Source organism: Tasmannia lanceolata, unplaced genomic scaffold (assembly GCF_043159265.1).
Source record: "Tasmannia lanceolata isolate RefF3 unplaced genomic scaffold, GAP_Taslan_0.1 ptg000044l, whole genome shotgun sequence".
NCBI classification, from domain to species: domain Eukaryota; kingdom Viridiplantae; phylum Streptophyta; class Magnoliopsida; order Canellales; family Winteraceae; genus Tasmannia; species Tasmannia lanceolata.
Window position 1 is genome coordinate 14,649,273 of NW_027518721.1, and position 22,847 is coordinate 14,672,119.

At 38.1% G+C, this 22,847-nt stretch overlaps 1 protein-coding gene across 2 annotated transcripts in view; it reads left to right on the forward strand.

The window, feature by feature from the left end:
- LOC143863724 (2-C-methyl-D-erythritol 4-phosphate cytidylyltransferase) overlaps positions 1–22,040 on the forward strand; it is a 29,112-nt gene extending 7,072 nt beyond the window's left edge. The window contains exons 9-10 of one of the 2 annotated variants that reach the window (XR_013240953.1): positions 20,555–20,706; positions 21,975–22,040. Coding sequence is in view for 1 of the 2 variants with exons in the window: in XM_077374483.1 (XP_077230598.1) it covers positions 20,555–20,647 (93 nt within the window). In the remaining variant the exon portion in view is untranslated. Of the gene's footprint in view, positions 1–20,554; positions 20,873–21,974 lie in introns of those variants that run through there. The other variant, XM_077374483.1, reaches the window with a different exon arrangement.
- Positions 22,041–22,847: the final 807 nt, after the last annotated feature.

Genomic DNA, 22,847 nt, shown 5'->3' on the forward strand with positions numbered 1-22,847 from the left:
CACTAGTCACAGAGCCTAAAGAAGTCGTTTCGGTAGCACCCTTAAAAATAGTATATAGAAAGGCATGTGCATTACTAGCCAGTTAGAAATAGGAATATAGATATAGATCTAGACCCATATCCATACATAAGTACCAGAGCCTATTGATCCATAATTGTCATTAACAGCGGTAGGATGAAATAAGCCTATATCCATATTCCTTTTCCAGAGCGAGATCCAGTTGCTGGACCATCAGTAGCATATCGACCAGCTTCACGAACAGGCCTTTATACATCAATACCGATCTGGTGTTAGTAATGGTTATGCTGCTAAATCAACTGCAAAATCGATTGGATCAGCAAGCAAGGTCAATTGGATATGCTATTAGTGGATCATATGTTCCTTTCTATGCCTCTAGTGATGCTTCAATCTTCGTCTCTGCTGCTCCTGCTAGGGCCCCTCTTTTCTTTGTCATTCTTAGAGGCCTCGTTCTGTGGAAGCCTTAGCGACTCGTTTAATTGATGGGTTCAGTTTTTAGTGAAAAGGAGATGAACTCACCAAAATAGAAGATGAATCCGAGAAGTGGATTCAATCTTTTCTTAAACTACGCAACAGACTTCATAAAAGGGCATTCAAACTACCCTTTTTAGATGGTTTGTTTTCAATAAAACCTCATATACTAAATAATCCAAACGTCTTTCAAAAGAAAAGTATGATACTACTGTGACTTAAAATTGTATAAAGGTGAAGCTGTGAAGCACCTCGTTTGAGAAGTTGCGATCTCCCCGCTCGTAGAAAATGGTGGTCCCTGGTGCCAGAGTGGAACGAAAGGAGTTCCGCTCAAAACCAGTAACATGATCTTCAAAAATCTGTCCAAGAGTTCGACCAGACATTGATCATTTGATCCTCATTCCCTCGGAAAACTCCCATGTTGATGGAGATCTATCCGTTGGGGCAGCAGAGGTTCATTGCCTTACTAACTAAGATGGCAGAAAGTCCGCCAATGTGATTAAAGGAATTGGCAATTAGGATTGAGATTAGCAACGCCCGGTTGTGGTTCCCGAATGCTGCTTCGGCATAAAGTTGGGAGGGGATCTATATTCTTCTCAAAAAAGTCAAGGTCAATAGCTGAAAACAACTTATTTGCATACTGGGTTCGGTGAGAAACTCTATTCTTTAATTGTAGAGCTATATATTCTGCAAGAATATTAGGTTGTCCATAAGGTTTTGCAACTCTTGTGATAACAATGTTAAGTCTCTGGTTCACAGTACGAAACCCTTTTTGTACATTGATCTGTAATTCTTTGGTTCCTCGCGTTCGACCTTCTATACAAAAAAAATGACAACCAATAAGAGGAATATAATGACTAGCAGCCTATCTTGCGTCACAGGGCCTCAAGACCTAGGATACCTACCACCCCACTCATTCCATGCCAGGCCTTAATCACGGTGGAAGGATGGTTTTGAGATTCTCCCAGACTAGGTTTTAAACCCAATTTTCTGTTTTTTCTTGATGCTTCTAAGTTGTGGTCGAGGAGGGGCTGAATCTTCAATGAGATCATCTGAACTAGCTTCAAAACCTTCTTTTCCCTTTGCATTGCAAACTCGAATGTATCTTCTTTGACTTTTTCAGAGAGGGCGTGAACTCTCTATTCAATAAGGTCCATCCTTTAGTAAACCTGCTCTTGATGGGGGCTTAGATAGAGCTCTTCCTTGCGAGGAAGGGCCCCCAAGAGCAGGGTGTTTGTGAATTATAGGGGGAAGTTGAATGGCTCTTTCCATCATCTTCTTCCCTTAATCATCTGACTTGTATCTGCCCTATATCTTCATTAGTTTATGCCCATGCTCTGGGTAGGAGGCCTGCATTCGAGGCTAGTTGATTGATAAAGGGTCAAATGGTGCCCTATTTGAGAGAAGGGATTTGTTAGAGTCCATCGTAGAAGGCATTTCGTGGATGGTTTGTTTCTGTGGGACCCGATCCTGCGAGAGGGCGCGACTCGCCTCTCTTGGTCTCTCGGTACCCACGCGAGCAACGTGCGCTTTTGATTATTGATATGAATCATCTTTTCCGTGAACTTGGGATCACTAAAGAAATCCGAATTTCACGCAAAAGAGAATGACCAGAGTCGCCAGTCTGTGGGACCCGATCCCGCGAGGGGGGCACGACCCGCCTCTCTTTTCCCAGAGGATGCAAGAAAGCCTTCGTCATCTGAATCACTGTCACTGTCACTGCTACTACCGAGTTCGATTATCGGATCCGGTTTGGAAAACTCAAATCTCTAGTTTTCCATATCTGAGATTTCCTGTTCCTCACTTGTACTCATTTCAGAACATCAGATCGTGGGATTGGCAGGTCGATGAATTCTCTTCTTGGTTTTTAGATGATTCTCCATGATCATGTTCATGAGTTAGAGGCCTGAGAGGTTCTTTAGAACTTTGACTGGCCGAGTTCCACATAACAGCACTTTGTGCTCTAATGTCCTGGGGGTCGGAGTCTTCAGAATTTCGAGATTGGGAATAATACGTTTGCAATAGCTGCTTCATTTGACGAACCTCATGAGCCAGGGCGGCCACTTGCCTATAGAGATTCACAATCAATTCTTCTGAACCGATAACCATTGAATTTTGAGACCACTCAGATGCCATGGGGAAGCTAGGACCTTTTCCCTTAGAAGCAATAGTGGTTGGACCAAATTTCTCAGTCAGTTGAGCTTTGATGGATTGATTTTCTTCCTTCATTTTCTTCATCGGTTGGACAAGCAGGGTCAAGGCTTCCATGATATAAGCGAACTGAGATTTTTTCATAGAATTTGCCATGACTATGGAAAGAGGAGATGAAGATGCTTCCAAAGAAAATGGAGAATTAACTTCCTCACTAATCAAACCTAAGGAACTTCCCTGGATTCTCAGTGGTGAACAATCCTGACATGGAAACAATAAAAATGGTGTATGAGCTTGACATTCACAGAGTGCTATTTCTCAATGACTGAAAATGATTATGGAGTAAACATGTAATGGGGGATGATGAAATGAATCATAAATGACTGAGACATAACAATGATGACACGACTGTGCAGGGGAATGCCCCTAAAGGACCATCAGAATGAACTCTGAAGGGCTTAGCAGATAATTTTGAAAAGGGTTGCCCCTAGAGTAAGAAGGGACTGTCCCTAAACTAGGGATGCAATGAATCTAAGAGAATGATAACCTAGGTTGAACAACCGAGAATGGAAACCCTATCTTAGATGAATGACATGACCCAGGGAAACCCTAAGCTACATGACGCATGACCTATAATGACAGGAAAATGAGTATAATATCCACACATAGACTAGGATCTAGAAGATGAAGACTGGATGAATGACACTAAGGTATCTAGAAGATGAAGACTGGATGAATGACACTAAGGTAACAATCCACGAGGAAGACTAGATATCCCAAGAAATGGATTTTATCAGTCTAAAACGGGGATAAAGATTAGACAAATTGAGATTGCCTAAAACTAAAAATGATGGAATGTAATGATACGGAATGAGAGGACTAAATGAGAGAAGGAATTTATAGAATCTGAGAATTATGGAATTGAATGAGCGGGAATTTGATAGATTTAAAGATGATGGGATTGAATAGGAAGAACTGAGGAAGGATGTAAGTATGGCTAGACCATTAGGAGAAAGATCAAAATTTATGATCGAATGATTTGGCGAGATCGCGCACGATTGAATTGGAAAATTTATCAAGGAAAGATTATCCTATGAGATCTTGGGAAAAGATGATGAGATTTATATCCTAATCTCGAAGGGAAAGTTTTTTAATCTTCTTAAATTTTATCAGGTGCTACTTGAAGGCATAAAATCTTAGTCCTAATCTAGCGTAGAGGAGAAGGGATCTCGACTCATGACCGGTAAGTGTACCTAAAAACCGATCGTAGCCATTGGTAGATGGACTACGGCCTAGATGCAAATAGGTAGGATATCCTAATCTAGGTTCACACACGTGATGCAAATGTGTCCGTACTATATGCTAGTGTGGTGTAATTTAGGGGTAAGGCCAAGATTCTCCTTAGCGCGAATCCGGGTTCGGTGTATTCCACCAGTGTCCGGGTAGAAGTACGTGAACCGTTGGATCCGTTTTTGCACCATGAAGGTACTAGGCTAAGGGTGAAATGTTTATCTAACACGAGAGGCACTGGGTCATGACCTCCCAGCCCACCATGCTAGATAGCACTCTGGGTTCTTAAATAGGACGTGTGTGCACGTGATATGCAAGGGTGTGGATGAAGTGTTGATGGTGTGTGCAAATAAGTTTCCGAAATCTATGATGCCTTCAGGTTTTGTTAGATTTAGTCTGTAGTGTAGTGTGATATAGAACAAAGCATACAAACTAATCTATCTATAGCAACACAAACATAGAAGATAGAGTTTTTATGAGCCTTTTAAATTAAATTCAAATGAGTTATCCTTTGAAATTTTAATGAAGTTAGGTGGTCCCCAGCAGAGTCGCCGGTCTGTGGGACCCGATCCCGCGAGAGGGCGCGACTCGCCTCTCTTGGTCTCTCGGTACCCACGCGAGCGGCGTGCGCTCTTGATTATTGATATGAATCATCTTTTTCGTGAACTTGAGATCATTCAAGAAATTCGAATTTCACGCAAAAGAGAATGACCAGAGTCGCCACCTAGGTAAGGGACCTAGGGCCCGTAAATGATACTCCAATGATCTGCGATCCCAGAGTCTAGATCCGTTACCTGATTACGTGAACAGAAGGTATGATGGATACCACCATATGCACCGTTCTCGCCCGGTAATCCGGTCTTCAATTCCAAAGGTTAACTCACTTGTCTTTCTTTTAAAAGGCTCATTTAAACTCTCCTGATGTAATTTACTGGACATGCACCCTAAGTGATCTAATTTCGATGTGGTTCCTAGATGCATCTTTTGGTTTGGTTTGATTAAATCTATGTGAAAGTTCTCCTAAAATCTAATTTGGAGGAGATCCTAAGTGAACTTTTCGATTTATGCTTAACTTTAGTTTAAATAAATTAGTTAATTTAGGGTTTGAAAATGATCAAGAAATAAAACACAATCCTAAAATCCTACTGGAGTTTGTGTAGGGTCGCTCTGAGCTTGGAGTGTCATCGAAGTTGCCTACGTACCCAAGCCTCACTGGGATCAAGATCGACGTAGTTCGGTGACCTAAACTAAGCTACGTATGCCTAACTCATCTAGGACACCGCTCTAGACTGGACTCAACTGTTTCAACAGTTTACAAGATATGCTTAATTAAGTTAAAGTAGATTATGTTTTCTTATCTTAGGATTCAATCTAGGATGCTATTCCTATATGATCCTATCTAAATGCAAAGATTTTTCCGAACTAATGCAAGTGGGCCCTACATCCTAGGTTGACTAGGCATGTCCTATAGGGGAAGATGGTTGACTATGTGAAACTTAATCTATGGCTCAGTTGCTAACAAGAGCAACCGGCTGTGTTGAGGCTTACCGGACTTCTAACTCTAGGACTCCCTAAGACCTAAAAGTCAATTTGACCTAAGTGCTCCTAAAGGGGGCTTTAAAGGTTCGTACGAGGTGGGACCGTGATCCAACGGTTCCAAAATTGATCTGAACTTAGGTTTGACCAACCAAAATTATTAAGTTGGTTGATTTCAGCTTTTAGGGGTTCCTAACACCTAGAAATTCAAGGTATTCTAAAGCTCTAAGGGTTCTTCACTCCAATTAGGATTATGACTGATTTAGCATGGTATGAAGACATTTATCGATTTTTAAGGTTTTTTACTTCAGTTCTTTACACATTATTTTCATTCTGGAATATTTCATCACTCTCGAATTTTTAAGAATTTTTTGAGTTATTACCATTTTTTAAATGATTTTTAACAATAATCTCAATTTAGCAAAGTTTGGATAAAAAACATATCAAATCTCATTCAATTCGGTCCAAAACAGTAACATAGTATGTTCATGACAGTAGAAAACTACAGTAAAAATTTCACCTATTTTTACTGGAGTTGTCTATTTGTAGTGAATTTCTTTAGATTCATGCTGATTTGAATAAAAATCATTAAAAATACTAAATCATGCTAAAAAATCCTGAAAAATTCACGGTATGATATTAATAGATCAATCCATGTAATCCCAGAAGATTGGCTTCTGAAAAATTTGTTTGATAATAAAGCCTTTACACATGTAGAAAACACTTATTTTCCGTTAAATAAGTCAAGAAAAATAGTAAATAATTACTAAATTCCTTGAAAACTTTTCTATGATCTTAGAATATCAAAAAGTTACTGGAAATAAAATTTCATCGAATTTCGACTTGATTTGATATACAATCGAATTTTTCTTCGAAAAATAGTTTTTTTCGAGGCATTTTTCGAAGAACTCTTAAACCATCGAGATGAGAAGAATTCAACTGAAATTTTGGATTTCCAATATTCTTTTGACCCAAATAGCACTCAGAAAACATAAGCCACGAAAAAAATTAGAGTTCTAGATTAGTTGCTTTGGAAAATAACTCAAAAAGTGATTTGACCCACATTTCTTTAAATCTCATTTTTTATTAATTAAAATGACTTTTCCTCCACCAAAATCAGTAATAACATGACTTGATCTATTGAATATTATATTAGATCCATAGCAAAAAATATCAAATGTATTTTCTATGAAAAAGCATGGAAAAACGAGAAAAATACACCCCTAAGTATGTCACTATGATCTAACTATGAATAGTAGATGTACCGACCTTTGATTCACTAATCCAACGGCTCGAAATCCTCGTTTAAGAAAGGGTCTCTTATAAAGCGTCATCAAAGGGTTTCTTAAGCGAGGATTTCGAGCCATTGGATTAGCGAATCAAAGGTCGGTACATCTACTATTCATAATTAGATCGTAGTGACATGCTTAGGGGTGTACTTTTCTCTTTTTTCCATGGTTTTTATTAGAAAATATATGTGATTTTTTTTGCTATGGATCTAATATGATATTAAATAGATCAAGTCATGTTATTACTGATTTTGGTGGAAGAAAAGTCGTTTTAATTAATAAAAAAGAGATTTAAAGAAATGGGGTTCAAATAACTTTTTGAGTTATTTTTCAAAGCAACTAATCTAGAACTCTAAATTTTTCCGTGGCTTATGTTTTCTGAGTGCTATTTGGGTCAAAAGAATATTGGAAATCCAAAATTTCAGTTGAATTCTTCTCATCTCGGTGGTCTAAGAGTTCATCGAAAAATGCCTTGAAAAAGACTATTTTTCGAAGAAAAATTCGATTGTATATCAAATCAAGTCGAAATTCGATGAAATTTTATTTCCAAAACTTTTTGATATTCTAAGATCATAGAAAAGTTTTCAAGGAATTTAGTAATTATTTACTATTTTTCTTGAATTATTTAATGGAAAATAAGTGTTTTCTATGTGAAGACTTTGTTATCAAACGAATTCTTCTGGAATAACATGGATTGATCTATTAATATCATACTGTGAATTTTTCAGAATTTTTGAGCATGATTTAGTATTTTTAGTAATTTTTATTCAAATCAGCATGAATATAAAGAAATTCACTAAAAATAGACAACTCCAGTAAAAATAGGTGAAATTTTTACTGTAGTTTTCTACTGTTATGAACATGCAATGTTACTGTTTTGGACCGAATTGAATGAGATTTGATATGTTTATTATCCAAACTTTGCTAAATTGAGAATATTGTTAAAAATCATTAAAAAATGGCAATAACTCGAAAAATTCTTAAAAATTCCAGAGTGATGAAATATTCCAGAATGAACATAATGTGTAAAGAACTGAAATAAAAATCCTTAAAAATCGATAAATGTCTTCATGCCATGCTAAATCGGTCATAATCCTAATTGGAGTGAAGAACTCTTAGAGCCTTAGAATACCTTGAATTTCTAGGTGTTAGGAACCCCTAAAAGCTGAAATCAACCAACTTAATAATTTGGGTTGGTCAAACCCAAGTAAAGATCAATTCTGGAACCGTTGGATCACGGTCCCACCTCGTAGGGAACCTTTAGAGCCTCTTTAGGAGCACTTAGGTCAAATCGAGTTTTAGGTCTTAGGGAGTCCTAGAGTTAGGAGTCCGGTAAGCCTCAATCACAACCGGTTGCTCTTGTTAGCAACTGTGCTTTAGATTAGATTTCACATAGTCAACCCTCTTCCCCTATAGGACATGCCTAGTCAACCTAGGATGTAGGGCCCACTTGCATTAGTTCGGAAAAATCTTTGCATTTAGATAGGATCATATAGGAATAGCATCCTAGATTGAATCCTAAGATAAGAAAACATAATCTACTTTAACTTAATTAAGCATATCTTGTAAACTGTTGAAACAGTTGAGTCCAGTCTAGAGCGGTGTCCTAAATGAGTTAGCCATACGTAGTTTAGTTTAGGTCACCGAACTGCGTCGATCTTGATTCCAGTGAGGCTTGGGTACGTAGGCAACTTCGATGGCACTCCAAGCTCAGATCGACCCTACACACACTCAGTAGGGTTTTAGGATTGTGTTTTATTTCTTGATCATTTTTCAAACCCTAAATTAACTAATTTTATTTAAACTAAAGTTAAGCATAAATCTAATAATTCACTTAGGATCTCCTCCAAATTTTAGGAGAACTTTTACATAGATTGAATCAAACCAAATTAAAAGAACCAAAATGATGCATCTAGGAACCACATCGAAATTACATCAGTAGTTTACATCAGGAGAGTTTAAATGAGCCTTTTAAAAGAAAGACAAGTGAGTTAACCTTTGGAATTGAAGACCGGATTACCGGGCGAGAACGGTGCATATGGTGGTATCCATCATACCTTATGTTCTCGTAATCAGGTAACGGATCTAGACTCAGGGATCGTAGATCATTGTAGTGTCATTTATGCTCCGTTTGGTTGCCGGGTTTTTTTCTTTTCCTGGGATTTATGTGGGTAAGGGTAGGAGACAAAGAAGGGGACAAGCATTAATTAGAGAAAGATATTATGATGAGTGGAGAGAGAAGGTAGAGAGAGAAAGAGAGGCCACCATTTTCAAGACAAGATTTTGCTGATGTCACAAAGAAAAAGCTGATGTGACCACTAAATATTCTCCCACATAAATCCTAGGAAAAAAAAAACCCAGCAACCAAACGGAGCAATAACCCTAGGTCCCTTACCTAGGTGACGACTCTGGTCATTCTCTTTTGCGTAAAATTCAAATTTCTTTAATGATCCCAAGTTCACGAAAAAGATGATTCATATCAATAATCAAGAGCGCACGCCGCTCGCGTGGGTATCGAGAGACCAAGAGAGGCGGGTCCCCCAGTTTCATGTTAGAGCATCCACACAGGCTCACTTTTCAACCGATTTTGTCTTCATTCATGAGGTGGCTGTACTCACATGCAACAGACCCTCCGCGGAATGCCTTCTGCGATGGACGCTAGCAAATCCCTTGAGAGAATAGATAGCCTAAAAGTATCCTCAATTATCTCTCTTTAGAGCTTGAATTATGGCATAAAATAGATCCCTTTTTACCGAGAGGTTTGAGGGAGATGAGGCAATTGAAGGGGTGGCACCTACTTATGCGCAGGGTGATGGGGACATCAACAATGGGCGTGGATTCAAGGTTTACAAGCGTAGACGTGGGCGAGACTAATGGCGGGGACTCTAGGATGGGCCACAAACATGGACGTCTTTTTTTTATTATTTACTTTCTATTCTCATCATTTTATTTGTAGCCTAACTTTGTAGGCATCAAATGTTATCCGTTTGACGTGTTTTTGTACTATTAGAAATGTTTTTCAATTACCTATCTATTGAGCCCAAGATCACATGATTTGCATGTGTTTTGAGTAAGCTATGAGTGTTCTTAGGAAGTGGTATAAATCTATTACGGGATTACTAATTTTGGTAAGTTTTTAATTTTAGTTAGTTTACTTTGGATTAGATGAATGGTTAAGATTTTTAAGTTATTTTCTAGGGTTTATTTTCTTATAAATATATCTTATGAAAGCAACGTAACGGACTTTTTGAATATTGAAGAGAATTGACGTTTATTTGTGAGAGTTATTGTGGCTTGGACTTCTTCTTCTCTTCTCTTCTTGGTGGCTTGGAGCCATTCTTCTCAATCCCCTCTCATCTTCTCACTTCTATTCTCCTCTCAAATCAGTCATAAACAAGTAAGTCATTAGTTCTTCATTTTTTTTTTTGTTCTTGAACCCTAAAATACAAAAACCCAAAATCCAAATATTTCCTACATCGTTTAAGATCTCATCTTGAAACTTTGAAGGACTTTATTTGGGACCAAACCTCAGCCAAAGCATCCAAGATCCTTAGCTTTAAACTCATTTTCCAGCCAATTGAAAATTCACACCCTTTTCAAGCTTGGAAACTATTTTTAAAGATCCATAGCCTAAATCTACCATCAAATCAGAACCTAAACCCTAGAATTACCTTTTTTTTACCTACCTAAATCCTTACCTAAGATCTGGACAACAATTTCCTTCAATTTCCAGATTTGCAGAAAGTACCAAAATACCCCTACTAACTAAATCTGGACTGTTTTGACCCAACCCAATAATTCGTGCCGCTAGACATTTTTTTTTCATTTTTCTTCATTAATTATTATTAATTTCTCATGCTTTTGTTACATCTAATTGATAGGTTTTACATTATCTTTTAGTTCTTTTAATTGGTTTCATGCGTAGGTTTTTTTTCAGACTAATCCTTCTATTATCAATTCATCTTACGAATCTTTATCGCTTTGATTGATTTGTATAAGGTTTAGTTCATGCTTATGCTATTTAAGTCTCATTAGTGCTGCTGCCCATAGATTAATTAGGCGTTAATTCATCCCGAGGTTAGCTGTTAAGTGTTCTTTTAGTTTTCCACGTAAGCCCTAAACTGTCCTAAAGTTAATCCCATTAGGAAAATAGAATTTTCCCTAAATTAGATATTGTCCTGCATCAACTTGGTATCAGAGCACATAGTAAGTTTTTAGGAAACCTTTTTAGGGTGTTAGTGTCCAAACTTATGTTTAGTTTTCCCATGCATGCCCACTAGGAGTGGTAAAGATTACCACACGATGGCATCCAGCAATCAGGTGTCTAATGATGAGTTGGCCCAACTCATTAGAGACACTAGGGCAGATCTGAATCTTAGCTGCGAGGAGAACCGGCTTAGTAGAGCGGACCATAAAGCCCACAATTGAGAGTTACAAGTCGTTTGTAATGAGATTCAAGCCAATGAGGCTGGGAATGATGAGGAAAACTCTGTGGCTGATGGCTATATTACTGAGGAAAAAGAATTAGAAGCAGAAGAAAGTTCGAACAAGGTTTGTTTGATGAGATGTATGATCACACAACCAAAGGCAGATGAGGACTGGAGAAGAAGAAGCATCTTTTACACTTTCACTAAACACCAAGGTAAGAACTGTAGAGTTATCATTGATAGTGGAAGTTGTATGAATGTAGTTTCTCCCAGTGGAGTTAGCCGAATGGGACTTAAACCCGAGCCACACCCAAACCCATACAAGGCTGCTTGGGTTGATCAGTCAACCATTCCATTTACCTAGAGATGTCGTGTGCCTCTTCAATTCTTATCATACCCCGACACAATCTGGTGTGATGTAGTTGAGATGAATGTTGCTCACATTTTACTAGGACGGCCGTGGTTGTATGACAGATATGTTGTACATTATGGGAAATCCAACACATTCATTTGAGCACAAAGGCAAGAAAATTACTTTGCAGCCATGCCCACCGCAACCATTCAAAGCGGCTGAAAAGAAAGATGTTGCTTCCACTAGTAGGTCCACGAAACCCTTAGGTATTCTTAATCAAAAGGGTTTTGAAAAGGAGTGTAAAGAGTCTGCAAATATTTACGCTCTAGTGGCAAAAGAGGATTATGTCCTCCAGAATGAAGTCGTTATTTAAATTCCTCCTGAGGTGAAACCGTTAATAAAAGAATATGAGGAATTATTTTCTGAGGAACTACCAGATGAACTACCTCCTATGTGAGACATTCAACACCATTGATCTAGTTCCTAGATCCTCTTTGCCGAACTTGCCCCACTATCGCATGAACCCCAAAGAACATGCCGAGTTAAAGAGGTAAGTAGATGAACTTTTAAGCAAAGGCTTGATTTGAGAAAGCTTGAGTCCATGTGCATTGCTTACGCCAAAGAAGGATGGAAGTTGGCGCATGTGCGTCGATAGTCGAGCCATAAACAAGATCACTGGTAAGTATCGATTTCCAATTCTCAGGCTTGATGATATACTTGATATGATGGCTGGCTCTGCCATCTTTTCAAAGATAGATCTAAAAAGCGGGTATCACCAAATTAGAGTTCGAGTTGGTGATGAGTGGAAGACCGCCTTTAAAACAAATGATGGTTTATATGAATGGTTAGTTATGCCTTTTGGCTCAACAAATGGTTGTTTACTTTGATGATTTACTAATTTATAGTAAAACCAAAATTGCCCACTTGTCACATCTTCGACAAGTATTTGAAACGGATCGTCAAACAGAGGTCATTAATAGGAGTCTAGGAAATCTTCTTAGGTGTCTTATTGGTGATCATATTTCTAGTTGGGATAGAGTCCTTCCCCAAGCTGAGTTTGGCTACAATAGTTATGTGAATCGTAGCACATGTTTTTCTCCTTTTCAGATTATCATAGGCTACACCCTAGGGAAGCCAGTAGATCTTATTCCTGCTGTAGCTAATGCCAGTTCTAGAGTTTCTAAGTCTGCCGAGTCCTTTGCGTAGCATATTCGAGACTTACATGCAAAAATAAGAAGAAAGATAATAATTAGTAATGAATTTTACAAATCTTATGCAGATGTACATCGAAGGCTACAAGAATTCAAAGGTGATATGGTAATGGTAAGAATTAGGCCTGAACGTTATGGTAAACGTGTAGTTAGCAAACTACAAGCTCGTGGCGCATGACCTTTTAAAATAATAAAAAGATTAGTGTTTAATGCCCTATGTTTTAGATTTACCACCAGACATGGGAATTCATAATACTTTCAATGTTGAAGACCTTTCATCATATCATGAACCCTTTTCTGCATTTGATAACCCCAAATATGCGCAATCTCCACCCATCCCAGTTCTACCTTCTTCTACCCTACCATTACCCAGATTTGAGAAAAGAAAAGTAGTAGTAGAAGACATTTTGGATGAGAAGATTGTCTCCAATCACACTGGAGGAACTAGGAAGTTCTTGTCAGATGGCGAGGATGGCCAAATAGCGAGGATTCTTGGATTACAGTTGACGAGCGTCAGGAGCTTGAACCAGATTGGTTTGAGCAGTACGAGCAGTTTAATTCACTGGAGGTGAATTTTTCCAAGCCGGGGAGAAATGATGGGGCATCAACAATGGGCATGAATTCAAGGTTTACAAGCGTAGACGTGGACGAGACTGATGGCGGGGACTCTAGCATGGGCCACAGACATGGGCGCCTTTTTTTATTATTTATTTTCTATTTTCATCATTTTATTTGTAGCCTATTTTTTAGGCATCAAATCTCATCCGTTTGATGAGTTTTTGGTATTATTAGAAAGGTTTTTCAATTACCTATCTAATGAGCCCAAGATCATATGATTTTTAGGAAGTGGTACATGTTTATTACGGGATTACTATTTTTGGTAAGTTTTTAACTTTATTTAGTTTACTTTGAATTTAATGAATAGTTGAGATTAGTTGCTTAGGTTTTAAGTTATCTTCTAGGTTTTCTTTTCTTAGAAATACATCTTATGAAAGCAATGCAAGGGACTTTTTGAATGTTGAATAGAATTGACATGTATTTGTGAGAGCTATTGTAGCTTGGACTTCTTTTTCTCTTCTCTTCTTGGTGGCTTGGAGCCATTCTTTTCAATCCCCTCCCATCTTCTCATTTCTATTCTCCTCTCAAATCAGCCATAAACAAGTAAGTCATTAGTTCTTCAATTTTTTTGTCTTCTTGAACCTTAAAATACAAAAACCCAAAATCCAAATATCTCCTACTTCGTTTAAGATCTCATCTTGAAACTTTGAAGGACTTTATTTGGGACCAAACCTCAGCCAAAGCATCTAAGTTCCATAGCTTTAAACTCCTTTTGCAGCCAATTGAAAATTCGCACCATTTTCAAGCCCGTAAACCATTTTTAAAGATCCATAGCCTAAACCTACCATCAAATCAGAGCCTTAACCCTAGAATTACTTTTCTTTTACCTACCTAAACTCTCACCTAAGATCTGGACAGCAGTTTCCTTCAATTTTCAGATTTGCAAAAATTACCAAAATACCCTTACAGCCTAAATCTGGATTGTTTTGACCTAATTCCTGCTGCTGGGCATTTTTTTAATATTTTTCTTCATTGATTATTATTAATTTCTCATGCTTTTGTTTTTTACATTATCTTTTAGTTCTTTTAATTAGTCGCATGTGTAGGCCTAGTTTCAGACTAATCCTTCTATTATCAATTCATCTTACGAATCTTTATCACTTTGATTGATTTATATAAGATTTAGTTAATGCTTAATTACAATCTTTACAATTATTTATGCGACTTAAGTCTCATTATTGCTGCTGCCCATAGATTAAATAGGCGTTAATTCGGCACTAGGTTAGTTGTTAAGTGTTCTTTTAGCTTTCCGCGTAAGCCCTAAACTGTCCTAAAGTCTTAATCCCATTAGGAGTGTAGGATTTTCCCTAAATTAGGTATTGTCCTGCATCATAGGGCCTGTGAGGGTTAGACTTTCCGAGACCTTGGGGTATAGAGGGGCAGGGCATTGGTGAAACTAGGACAATTGAAGTTTTGTTTTTACTATAAAACTGAAGTTTATTTCCCATTTGGCTCCATAGAGTTCTCCTGAAACTTGACACATTGGAGAACTTAGCGACACAAATCGACATGAAACATTGGAGAACTTAGCTACAGAAATCAACATGAAACGAATCACATCTAAGAACTTATCAACACTAATAATGATTAACGCATATCTCTAAGTATTCCTGATGATAGGGGAATATATGACTGTGTTTGGAGTTTGATTTTTAATGGACCGATCTACAGTGGACTGGGTAACAAACCATCCTCACAAGATCTCCATCAATTACCGTTTCATCCTGCTCACCCTCACATGATTGCTCATTTATCCCCTCATGTGGAGCATCACCATCATGGAGATTATTTCTTCCTTCACAGTCATTTCTATCAACATCATCTACGGGTTCTACCTAATTGGGCTGAGGATTAAATGTCCTCAAATGCCTGTCTTAGACAATTTGATGCTTGCGATCTGGTTCACCACATGTGAAATACTTGATGGTAGTATCTTGTGTTTCATGACCCAGAAGGCCATGCATCTAGAGGTTATCTCGTGGTTGTAATTTTAAGAGGAAGAGTGGAGTTTGAGCGAGTATCCATGGGACCTCTTTTGGTTGAGGTAGAAGGGACTCTATCAAGGTCATTTCACCTTGCCTTGCACAAGCGGGTAGGCTGCACGAGTATTCCTAGGAGTCATGGCATCCTTGGATGCCTAAAGCCTAAGATGTTTGTTAATGCGATTCAGCTAACATGTCCGAGTGTTGATCTAATGTAGCTTGAAGGCGTTGTTCTCAGGTCCCTCGGGGTTTGACCCATCCTTGCACCTGATGTGAGGTATTAACCTTGTAAGCCATTGTTGAAGGTGGATAGTTCAACATGAGGAGGCCCTAGCACGTAAACAGAAACAGAACAACACAATACTAAGTAATTCACACCTAAATAACCTAGGACAGATCTTACGTCCTAGAGACAACAGTAGAGACTCAACTCCTGCCAGGATGCCTAACTAATGGTGACAAATATGCTAGACTCTAAGAGGAATTTTATCAAGCACGTGGAGGGCGCAAGATGAACTACCTCAATTATATAACCCAGGGTGACTCTAATTGGACTTTTACCAAACAATTGGGACTGAAATGTATTACCTGGGCTCTCTGATATAACTTTGGTTGTGCAAATCTTCCCTCCTTTTGGACATGAAGCAAGTTTGAGTTTTCTCACTAGCCGTCCAAGGAGAAAACCCTAGGGTTTTCTTCGTATCTCTCTCCTTCTTCCCACTATTCCTCCTTCCTCTTGCTCCCTTTTCTCTCCTACTTTCTCGCTTACTCTTTCCTTCTCCTCCTCTTCTTCTTCTCTCTCTACTACTTTCTTTTCTTCCTATTCCCCAGTTTTCTTTTCCTTCAATTGTGCGCATATTGCTTCCTTCTATTGCAACAACCCATGATCTCATATTTTCCCAGCAACCCTTCTATCTTCTCATCTTACCTATTCTTCTCTCTCATTTTCATTTTTCCTTCTTCCTGGCTTTGTTAGTTGGATAGGGTCTGTTCTTATCCAAAATAGTCCCCTCTTACCACCTTCTCACTGATTTTATTGATCCATTCCATCTTGCTGATTTTTTTCTCTACACTGGGGGATATTTCTTACCTTGCTGGATTTGACATTCCTCTTTGATTATCTTTCTGTTCGGGAGTGCACACGTGCCAATTATGTTTTAATTTTCCTCTTCGGACATGATGTGGTGTTGGTTGTTGTCAAGGTTTAAAATTTCGGTTTCCGGGGTAATTTCCTACCTAGCCGAAACCGAAATTTCAGCCGAAATCCCAAAATTTCGGCCTAAATTCGGTAAAGAGTAAAGACACATGAAATTTTGAATTTTTGGGCCGAAATTTCAGCTGAAATTTGGGAAAGGAATAAAAAATTAATTTTTTTTTTCAAATTTCGCCAAAATTTCAGAAATATCGGCCAAAATTTGGTTCGTTTCGCCAATTTCAGTTTCGGTCTTGACTGAAATCAGAAATTTCAGTCCGAAATTTTGGATTTCGGACAAAATTTAAAACCTTGGTGGTTGTTACCTTGGGCTGTTCGGACATTCCGGGCTCCTCCACCGCTCTCTTGGGCTTCTGATGCATGAGATCTTAGGTTGATGTGCTGCTTTGCTCTGGTGAGATCTTTCCTATTTCTTTATTGATTATTTCAGACATCATTTGACCTACCACCACCCTTGAGATTCCTACCATCACCCCCCGTCCATTACCCTTGAGACCCTTATTTCCTCAATAGGTGGTTTTTTTTGGGCCTTAGATTTATTTTTCCTCTTATTATCAATTTGTATTTAGCCCCTTTTGTTTATTGCAGCAATTTATATATTTTCTTCTTTAGATGAAAATTGTTACGGTCATTGCCGCTGAGGTTGATTTTAAGTTCATTGATTGAATCATCTAATTAACTGCTAACATAAAATAAGCATCCTAGGCGGGTTGATTAATTTTGAATGCTTAATACGAATTATGGGATTGATTTGTTCTATTTTTAATTGGAAACTACTTCATTAAGTTCCTAAGGTTCATCGAAATTACCTGTGAACCTTCGAGTATGCACGACCTAAGCTGCTCCTGGTCACTTCTATTTATCCATATGTTCGAGAATAATATGTGCTATTGAATTGAAGTGTAATCCCTATTTTGATCCATAAAGTTCTCTAAAAATGACTCGGGAATAACCCGGCTACACAAGTTGGCATGAAATGAGATGCCTCAAAGAACTTATCAATAATGACACCGATGAACTTGAATGGAAAGTGAAGGATCGGATTGAGTGCAAGTAGGATTCCAGTGATGCGTAAAAAGTGAGATGCTTAACACATGGGCTGGGAATTCTCCACTCTCTTCCCTCCTAGCAGTCTTTAGTAAAACTGTATAAACGACTGTTTTGAGTTTTATTCCTAGTGGACTGACTGACTCATCCCTGGATCACATCACGTTTTATGTCACAAATATCTCCGATATTTTCAAAATATCGCGTTTTTATCGCGACATTTTGATAGAATGACAAAATCCCGAGATTTTAATAATATAGTGATATTTTCGTTTTTATTATAAAATATCTTGATATTATCATGATAATTTTACGATATTTCTATTTTATATTTTTTTTCTTAAATTTATATATTTATATATTTTTAAAATAATTTTATTTATCATTTTTCCCGATATAAACACCAATAAAATAATTTTTTTAATATATTCCGAGATTTTCCCTTGCCGAGAAATTCTCGAGAACTATATTTGTGACATATATCACGTTTTAATCTAGGCCAATGCCCTACAACACCTCTGTTCCACTGAGGCGTTGGTCTTAGCTTGCCCAAAATGGCCTACTAAGTACTAATTCTCTACTATGACACTCAGGGATAAGGCTCTCTGATAAAGATTCCTCAGAAATGCACAAGCAAGTACGACAAAGTAGGAAGTGCTGAACAACACGTAATGAAACAAGACTAGAGAATGAACCTGAGGATATATACCAACTCAAACCAAAAATGCCAACTTCTTTCCTATGCGCATAGTATCATCGCTTGTCACCAGAGATGCCTACACATACTTTAACTTAATTTTCTTACGATCTTTGTTGAAGGAATGTGTTCTTCTCACCATTATGGATGGCCTTACGATCTTATAGCCAAGGACGACCCAATAGGATATGGCATACCTCTAGTGGAGCGATGCCACACCAAACTGTGTCTTTGTAAACATTTCCAATGACCGAGTTTGATCCACGTGATGTCATATGACCGAGTTAAAGTATCTATTTTCAGCTTCAACTTATCCACCATTATATACGACACCAAATTTTCAATACTTCAACTATCAATGATAACAGTGTAGAGCTTCCCACTTGCCATGCAAGTGTTGTGGAAAGTACTGCTTCTCAACCACTCATTTGTCCGTGGGGTCTGAGGGGATATCACATCCCGACGGATCACACAAACTCTCCCCACATGATCCCCATCAAATCTAGAATAGCAAAAGTAGGTTGGGCAACTGCAATTTATAGCTGTTCCAAGAATGACTCATTTCTTTTGATGAATATCATCATTCTTTCAAGCCCTTTAGCACATTTTCTTTTTCTCATATTGAACTGGTATTACTCAATTAGTGGTGAGATCTCTCACAGTATTACACTTCAGAGACAATTATGTATTTATGTGGGTTTCCCACTGTGAGGCTATTTGTATCTAAGGAGAGTAGCCTTGTTTTCACAATAAAATTTTTTAGTAGGCACATGCTTGCTCCATATTGGTAGGTCTGCCAATACATTTCAAAATCTTTTTTCTTCCCTTCCAATTGATGCAAGTACTAAAAACTTACCTTCCATTTATGTCTTCTGTTTCCATTTGTATCTAAGTTCTCTGACTCATCACTTTAACCTTCAATTGTAGTGGGATATTGTGATAGTGGAACCCATTATGCAATGTCTGTTTCTAGCATCGCATGACTCTGATCAACAAATTCCATTGCATCCACCCAGGGTTACTAGTGAATTTTCTCAATCTCTGCTTTTCAGAGGCTATTTTAGGGCTTTTGAAATGCATGACATGCATTAACTCTTGATAATTTGAGTATTTGATTAGATCCTTGGTTCTGTTGATATTCTTAACTAATTTGACACTAGTGGATTCAAGTTCATAATTAAATTGATCAATCTTTCGAAAACCTTTTTAATAGAATGTGCGAGCACAAGTCCATTTGTTGTTTGATGATTTTGATTCACAGAGTCACATCACTTTCACCCGAGTCCATTTCAAAGTTATAAGACAAGAATTTCTCAGTTTCCATGATACGGTCCAAATCTTGTCACATAAAAGGCAGATAATCACAGAGCTGCCACTAAATTTGTTGAGCACCCAAATGCACCACCATTTGAATTGTACCCATTAAATATCACAATTTTTTAGAGTCTCATGCCTGCTTCATTGGAGCTTGCTTAGGTTTATAGAGGTTTGATGCGACACCATCCTTTTGCACAGGTAACTGAAGTTCACATAGATCTCTTCCTAAGTCAGTGTTAAGGAATTTCGTTTCCACATTTATTGGTGAATTACATGGCTGTGGATAGATGGCAGGGAAATTAAAATAATAGTATATCAGTATCTATTACATAATTATATTTACATGGATTGCATGTGAAATGCTGTGTATGTATTACGTATGAATATTTATATGAATTACATGTGAAATATGATGTGTACTTAATTATCGAACATGCACGACAACGCATGTCACTAGGTACTCGATGTCATTAAACTTTATGGATTATTGTCTTACTTATGTGATGGTTTTTAAGTGCATACTTGTGCTCATTCTAGCATTTCCTCAAGTTTCATCTTAAAATTCTATCATTTCATATGTTTCGATACATTTTCATGCGTTTACAGGATTTCCATCGAAATTCCCAACCGAAACCGGTACTTCTGTGTTTCCTTGGCGACCGAAACTGAAACTGAAACCGGAATTTAAAACCTTGGTTAAATCCTCCTCTTTTTATGTTTTCAGCTTTTTGCTAAGACAAGCATTTGTTCGTATTGTTTTCAAAATTTTTAAAGAAACCCTTTTAAATTTGAAACACTACAACAATAACATTCATATTTTTTTTTACTCAAAATTCTTGTCACTGCTTCTATTCTAATTCTTTGGATATTTCTGAAGCTTATGGTTTCCATACTCTGTTTAGAATTCTAATACTGTTTATGCTCATGGCTTTCAGGGAATTGTTCTACTTTTAATCTTGTTGTCAGGCCTGTGCTGTATGATGGGTATTGACACTCCTACAAGGTTCGAGGCTCCCCAAGACTCCTGATAAGTTTGTTCAGAGATGATTCCTTAGAACCCTGAACTTGAATCTTACTGCGGGCACTGGTGAGTGATATCAGTACTGTAATCCTTATAGCTTTCCATGTCTAGGATCTGGACGATATGTATTCTATCATGTTGGCATGCTTTGTTATTGTTTCTGCGTCATAATCTCTTTCCTCAGTGCATCCATGGATTGAAAAGCGGATGCAAAAGAGAGCTCTCAAGCACATATCATTGGGAGGATTCTGACCTTTTTTTAGGGAAATGATTTCAGCACAACCATGTTTTGATTCATGTGAGATTGTGAGCTCCTACCTTGTTGTTTAGTATTTAATTGGCTTGTAAGTGCTTTTTGTGCGCGCATGTATCAAAACATGTTTGCGCTGAAATCATTTTCCTGTTTATATTCCTAGTCTATGTTTGGTTGCAAGGACAGTAAGCACTTTTCCTTAAAAAGTCAATGAAAAATGGGTAAATTCATTCAAAATAGGCCAATTTGGGGAATTTTTCTTATCAACTCCTTGTTAACTGAAGTGACACTAGATTCTCCTGGTCTTATTTTTCATCACTAGATTCTCCTTGGCTCTCTCTCTCTCTCTCTCTCTCTCTCTCTCTCTCTCTCGATGATCTATGCCATCAAACTGTCTGTCCTTCAGCTCGATCATTGATTTGCTGACCGTCTCAAGTTCGAGATCCATCAGAACGATACAGGGAAGGAATCTCCCGCAGATGTCATTGTTTTAGTATACATTAGTCCCCTTGAGCTGCAGATCGGGGTTGCGCCTCTCGATGGTGTCTATTTTGTACTAGGCATAGGCAACTTCCTAAAACTTGGTGTGGATCTGGTTGCTGCACTAATTGCCCTAGATGTGCACTATCTCACACTTTCGTTAGAATTAAGGTTGAAATATAGAAGAATCAGTGGGGATCGAATTCTTCTAACAACAGCCCTTTTCTTCACGTCGTTGAACCTTCTTTCTTCTTCCAACCCTAAAATCGGAAAAATGGTGTCGAAGTTTTGCTACAACCATCTCACCTCATTCATATGGCTGTGGGAGAAGGTGTAAGAATACATCTTCGCAAAGGCCAAAAAGAGGGGACACAATGTTAAAAAAACTAACGGGTTAAAAGCAAGGAGTTGTTGAGAAAGGTGTTGATTGGGAGTGAAGAGCAGGGAAGATCACATTCAATTCGCCGACCGATCTCTGTTGAACCTTCCGTCTACGTTTATTACCAAAGGGAAACCTAAAAGACCATGAAATCATTTGTTTTACAATCCTTCTTTGCAGTTTGCATGAATGCTTCATTTCTCAGGGTCGACTTGATTGCAGGACGGATTCCATAAGCTCTTTCTCGGTCAAATCTTTTTTCAGGCTTTGGGGTCATCCTTCTGCATTCTTTCCATCAGTAGATGGTTTGGAAACTTTTAATCCCTCCTAGAGTTCAGGCCTTCTGCTGGACGAAGTGCTATCTATGTGTATCGGAAAAAGAATACTTTATTCATTGTAAAGAGGCTTCTTTTATTCTGACTAAGGTGTTTTAGTGGTATGGTATCGACTGGGAACTGCCCAATTCGATTTATGGTTTGATTTTGAGCTAGCATATCTCAGGTTTTGGTTCTCTTGGTTTGATTCTTTGGCACCTTACCCCCTTTGCTGTTTTTTGTGAAATTTGGATGTAGAGGACCTCTTCCATTTTTTTAAAAAAAGAGCTCCCCTCCCTCGTTGATTGGAGTGAACAATCAGATCCATGGATCGCGACCAAACCTTGGAACCTTGAAAACCACCAAATAAGAGTTTTCCACCCAGCAAACCTTGAAAACGCCACTGATATTTGTCATGGCTATCGATGTCATGGCTATCGGTGGCGTTTTCAAGGTTTTCTTAGGTAACATTATCATCAACCCCTTCGTTGGCTTGATCAACATCAATGATTCCTCGGAGGCTGAGTTTCGCTCTCTCTACAAGGGATTTATCATCTTTCTTTACCAAGATGGAGGGGAGCTTGGAATTTGGAGCTGGAAGGCGACTCATCTAACGCTATATCTTGGGCCAGAGGGTGTTAGTGACTGTCTTTGGAGACTATCCAATTTCATTGATGAGACAAGAAACTTATGTTTGAATAATATTTTTTCCTTTTAGCTTATCCCTAGAAGTGCTAACGATTTAACTATAGACTGTATTTTGCACAATCTTTGCCTACCT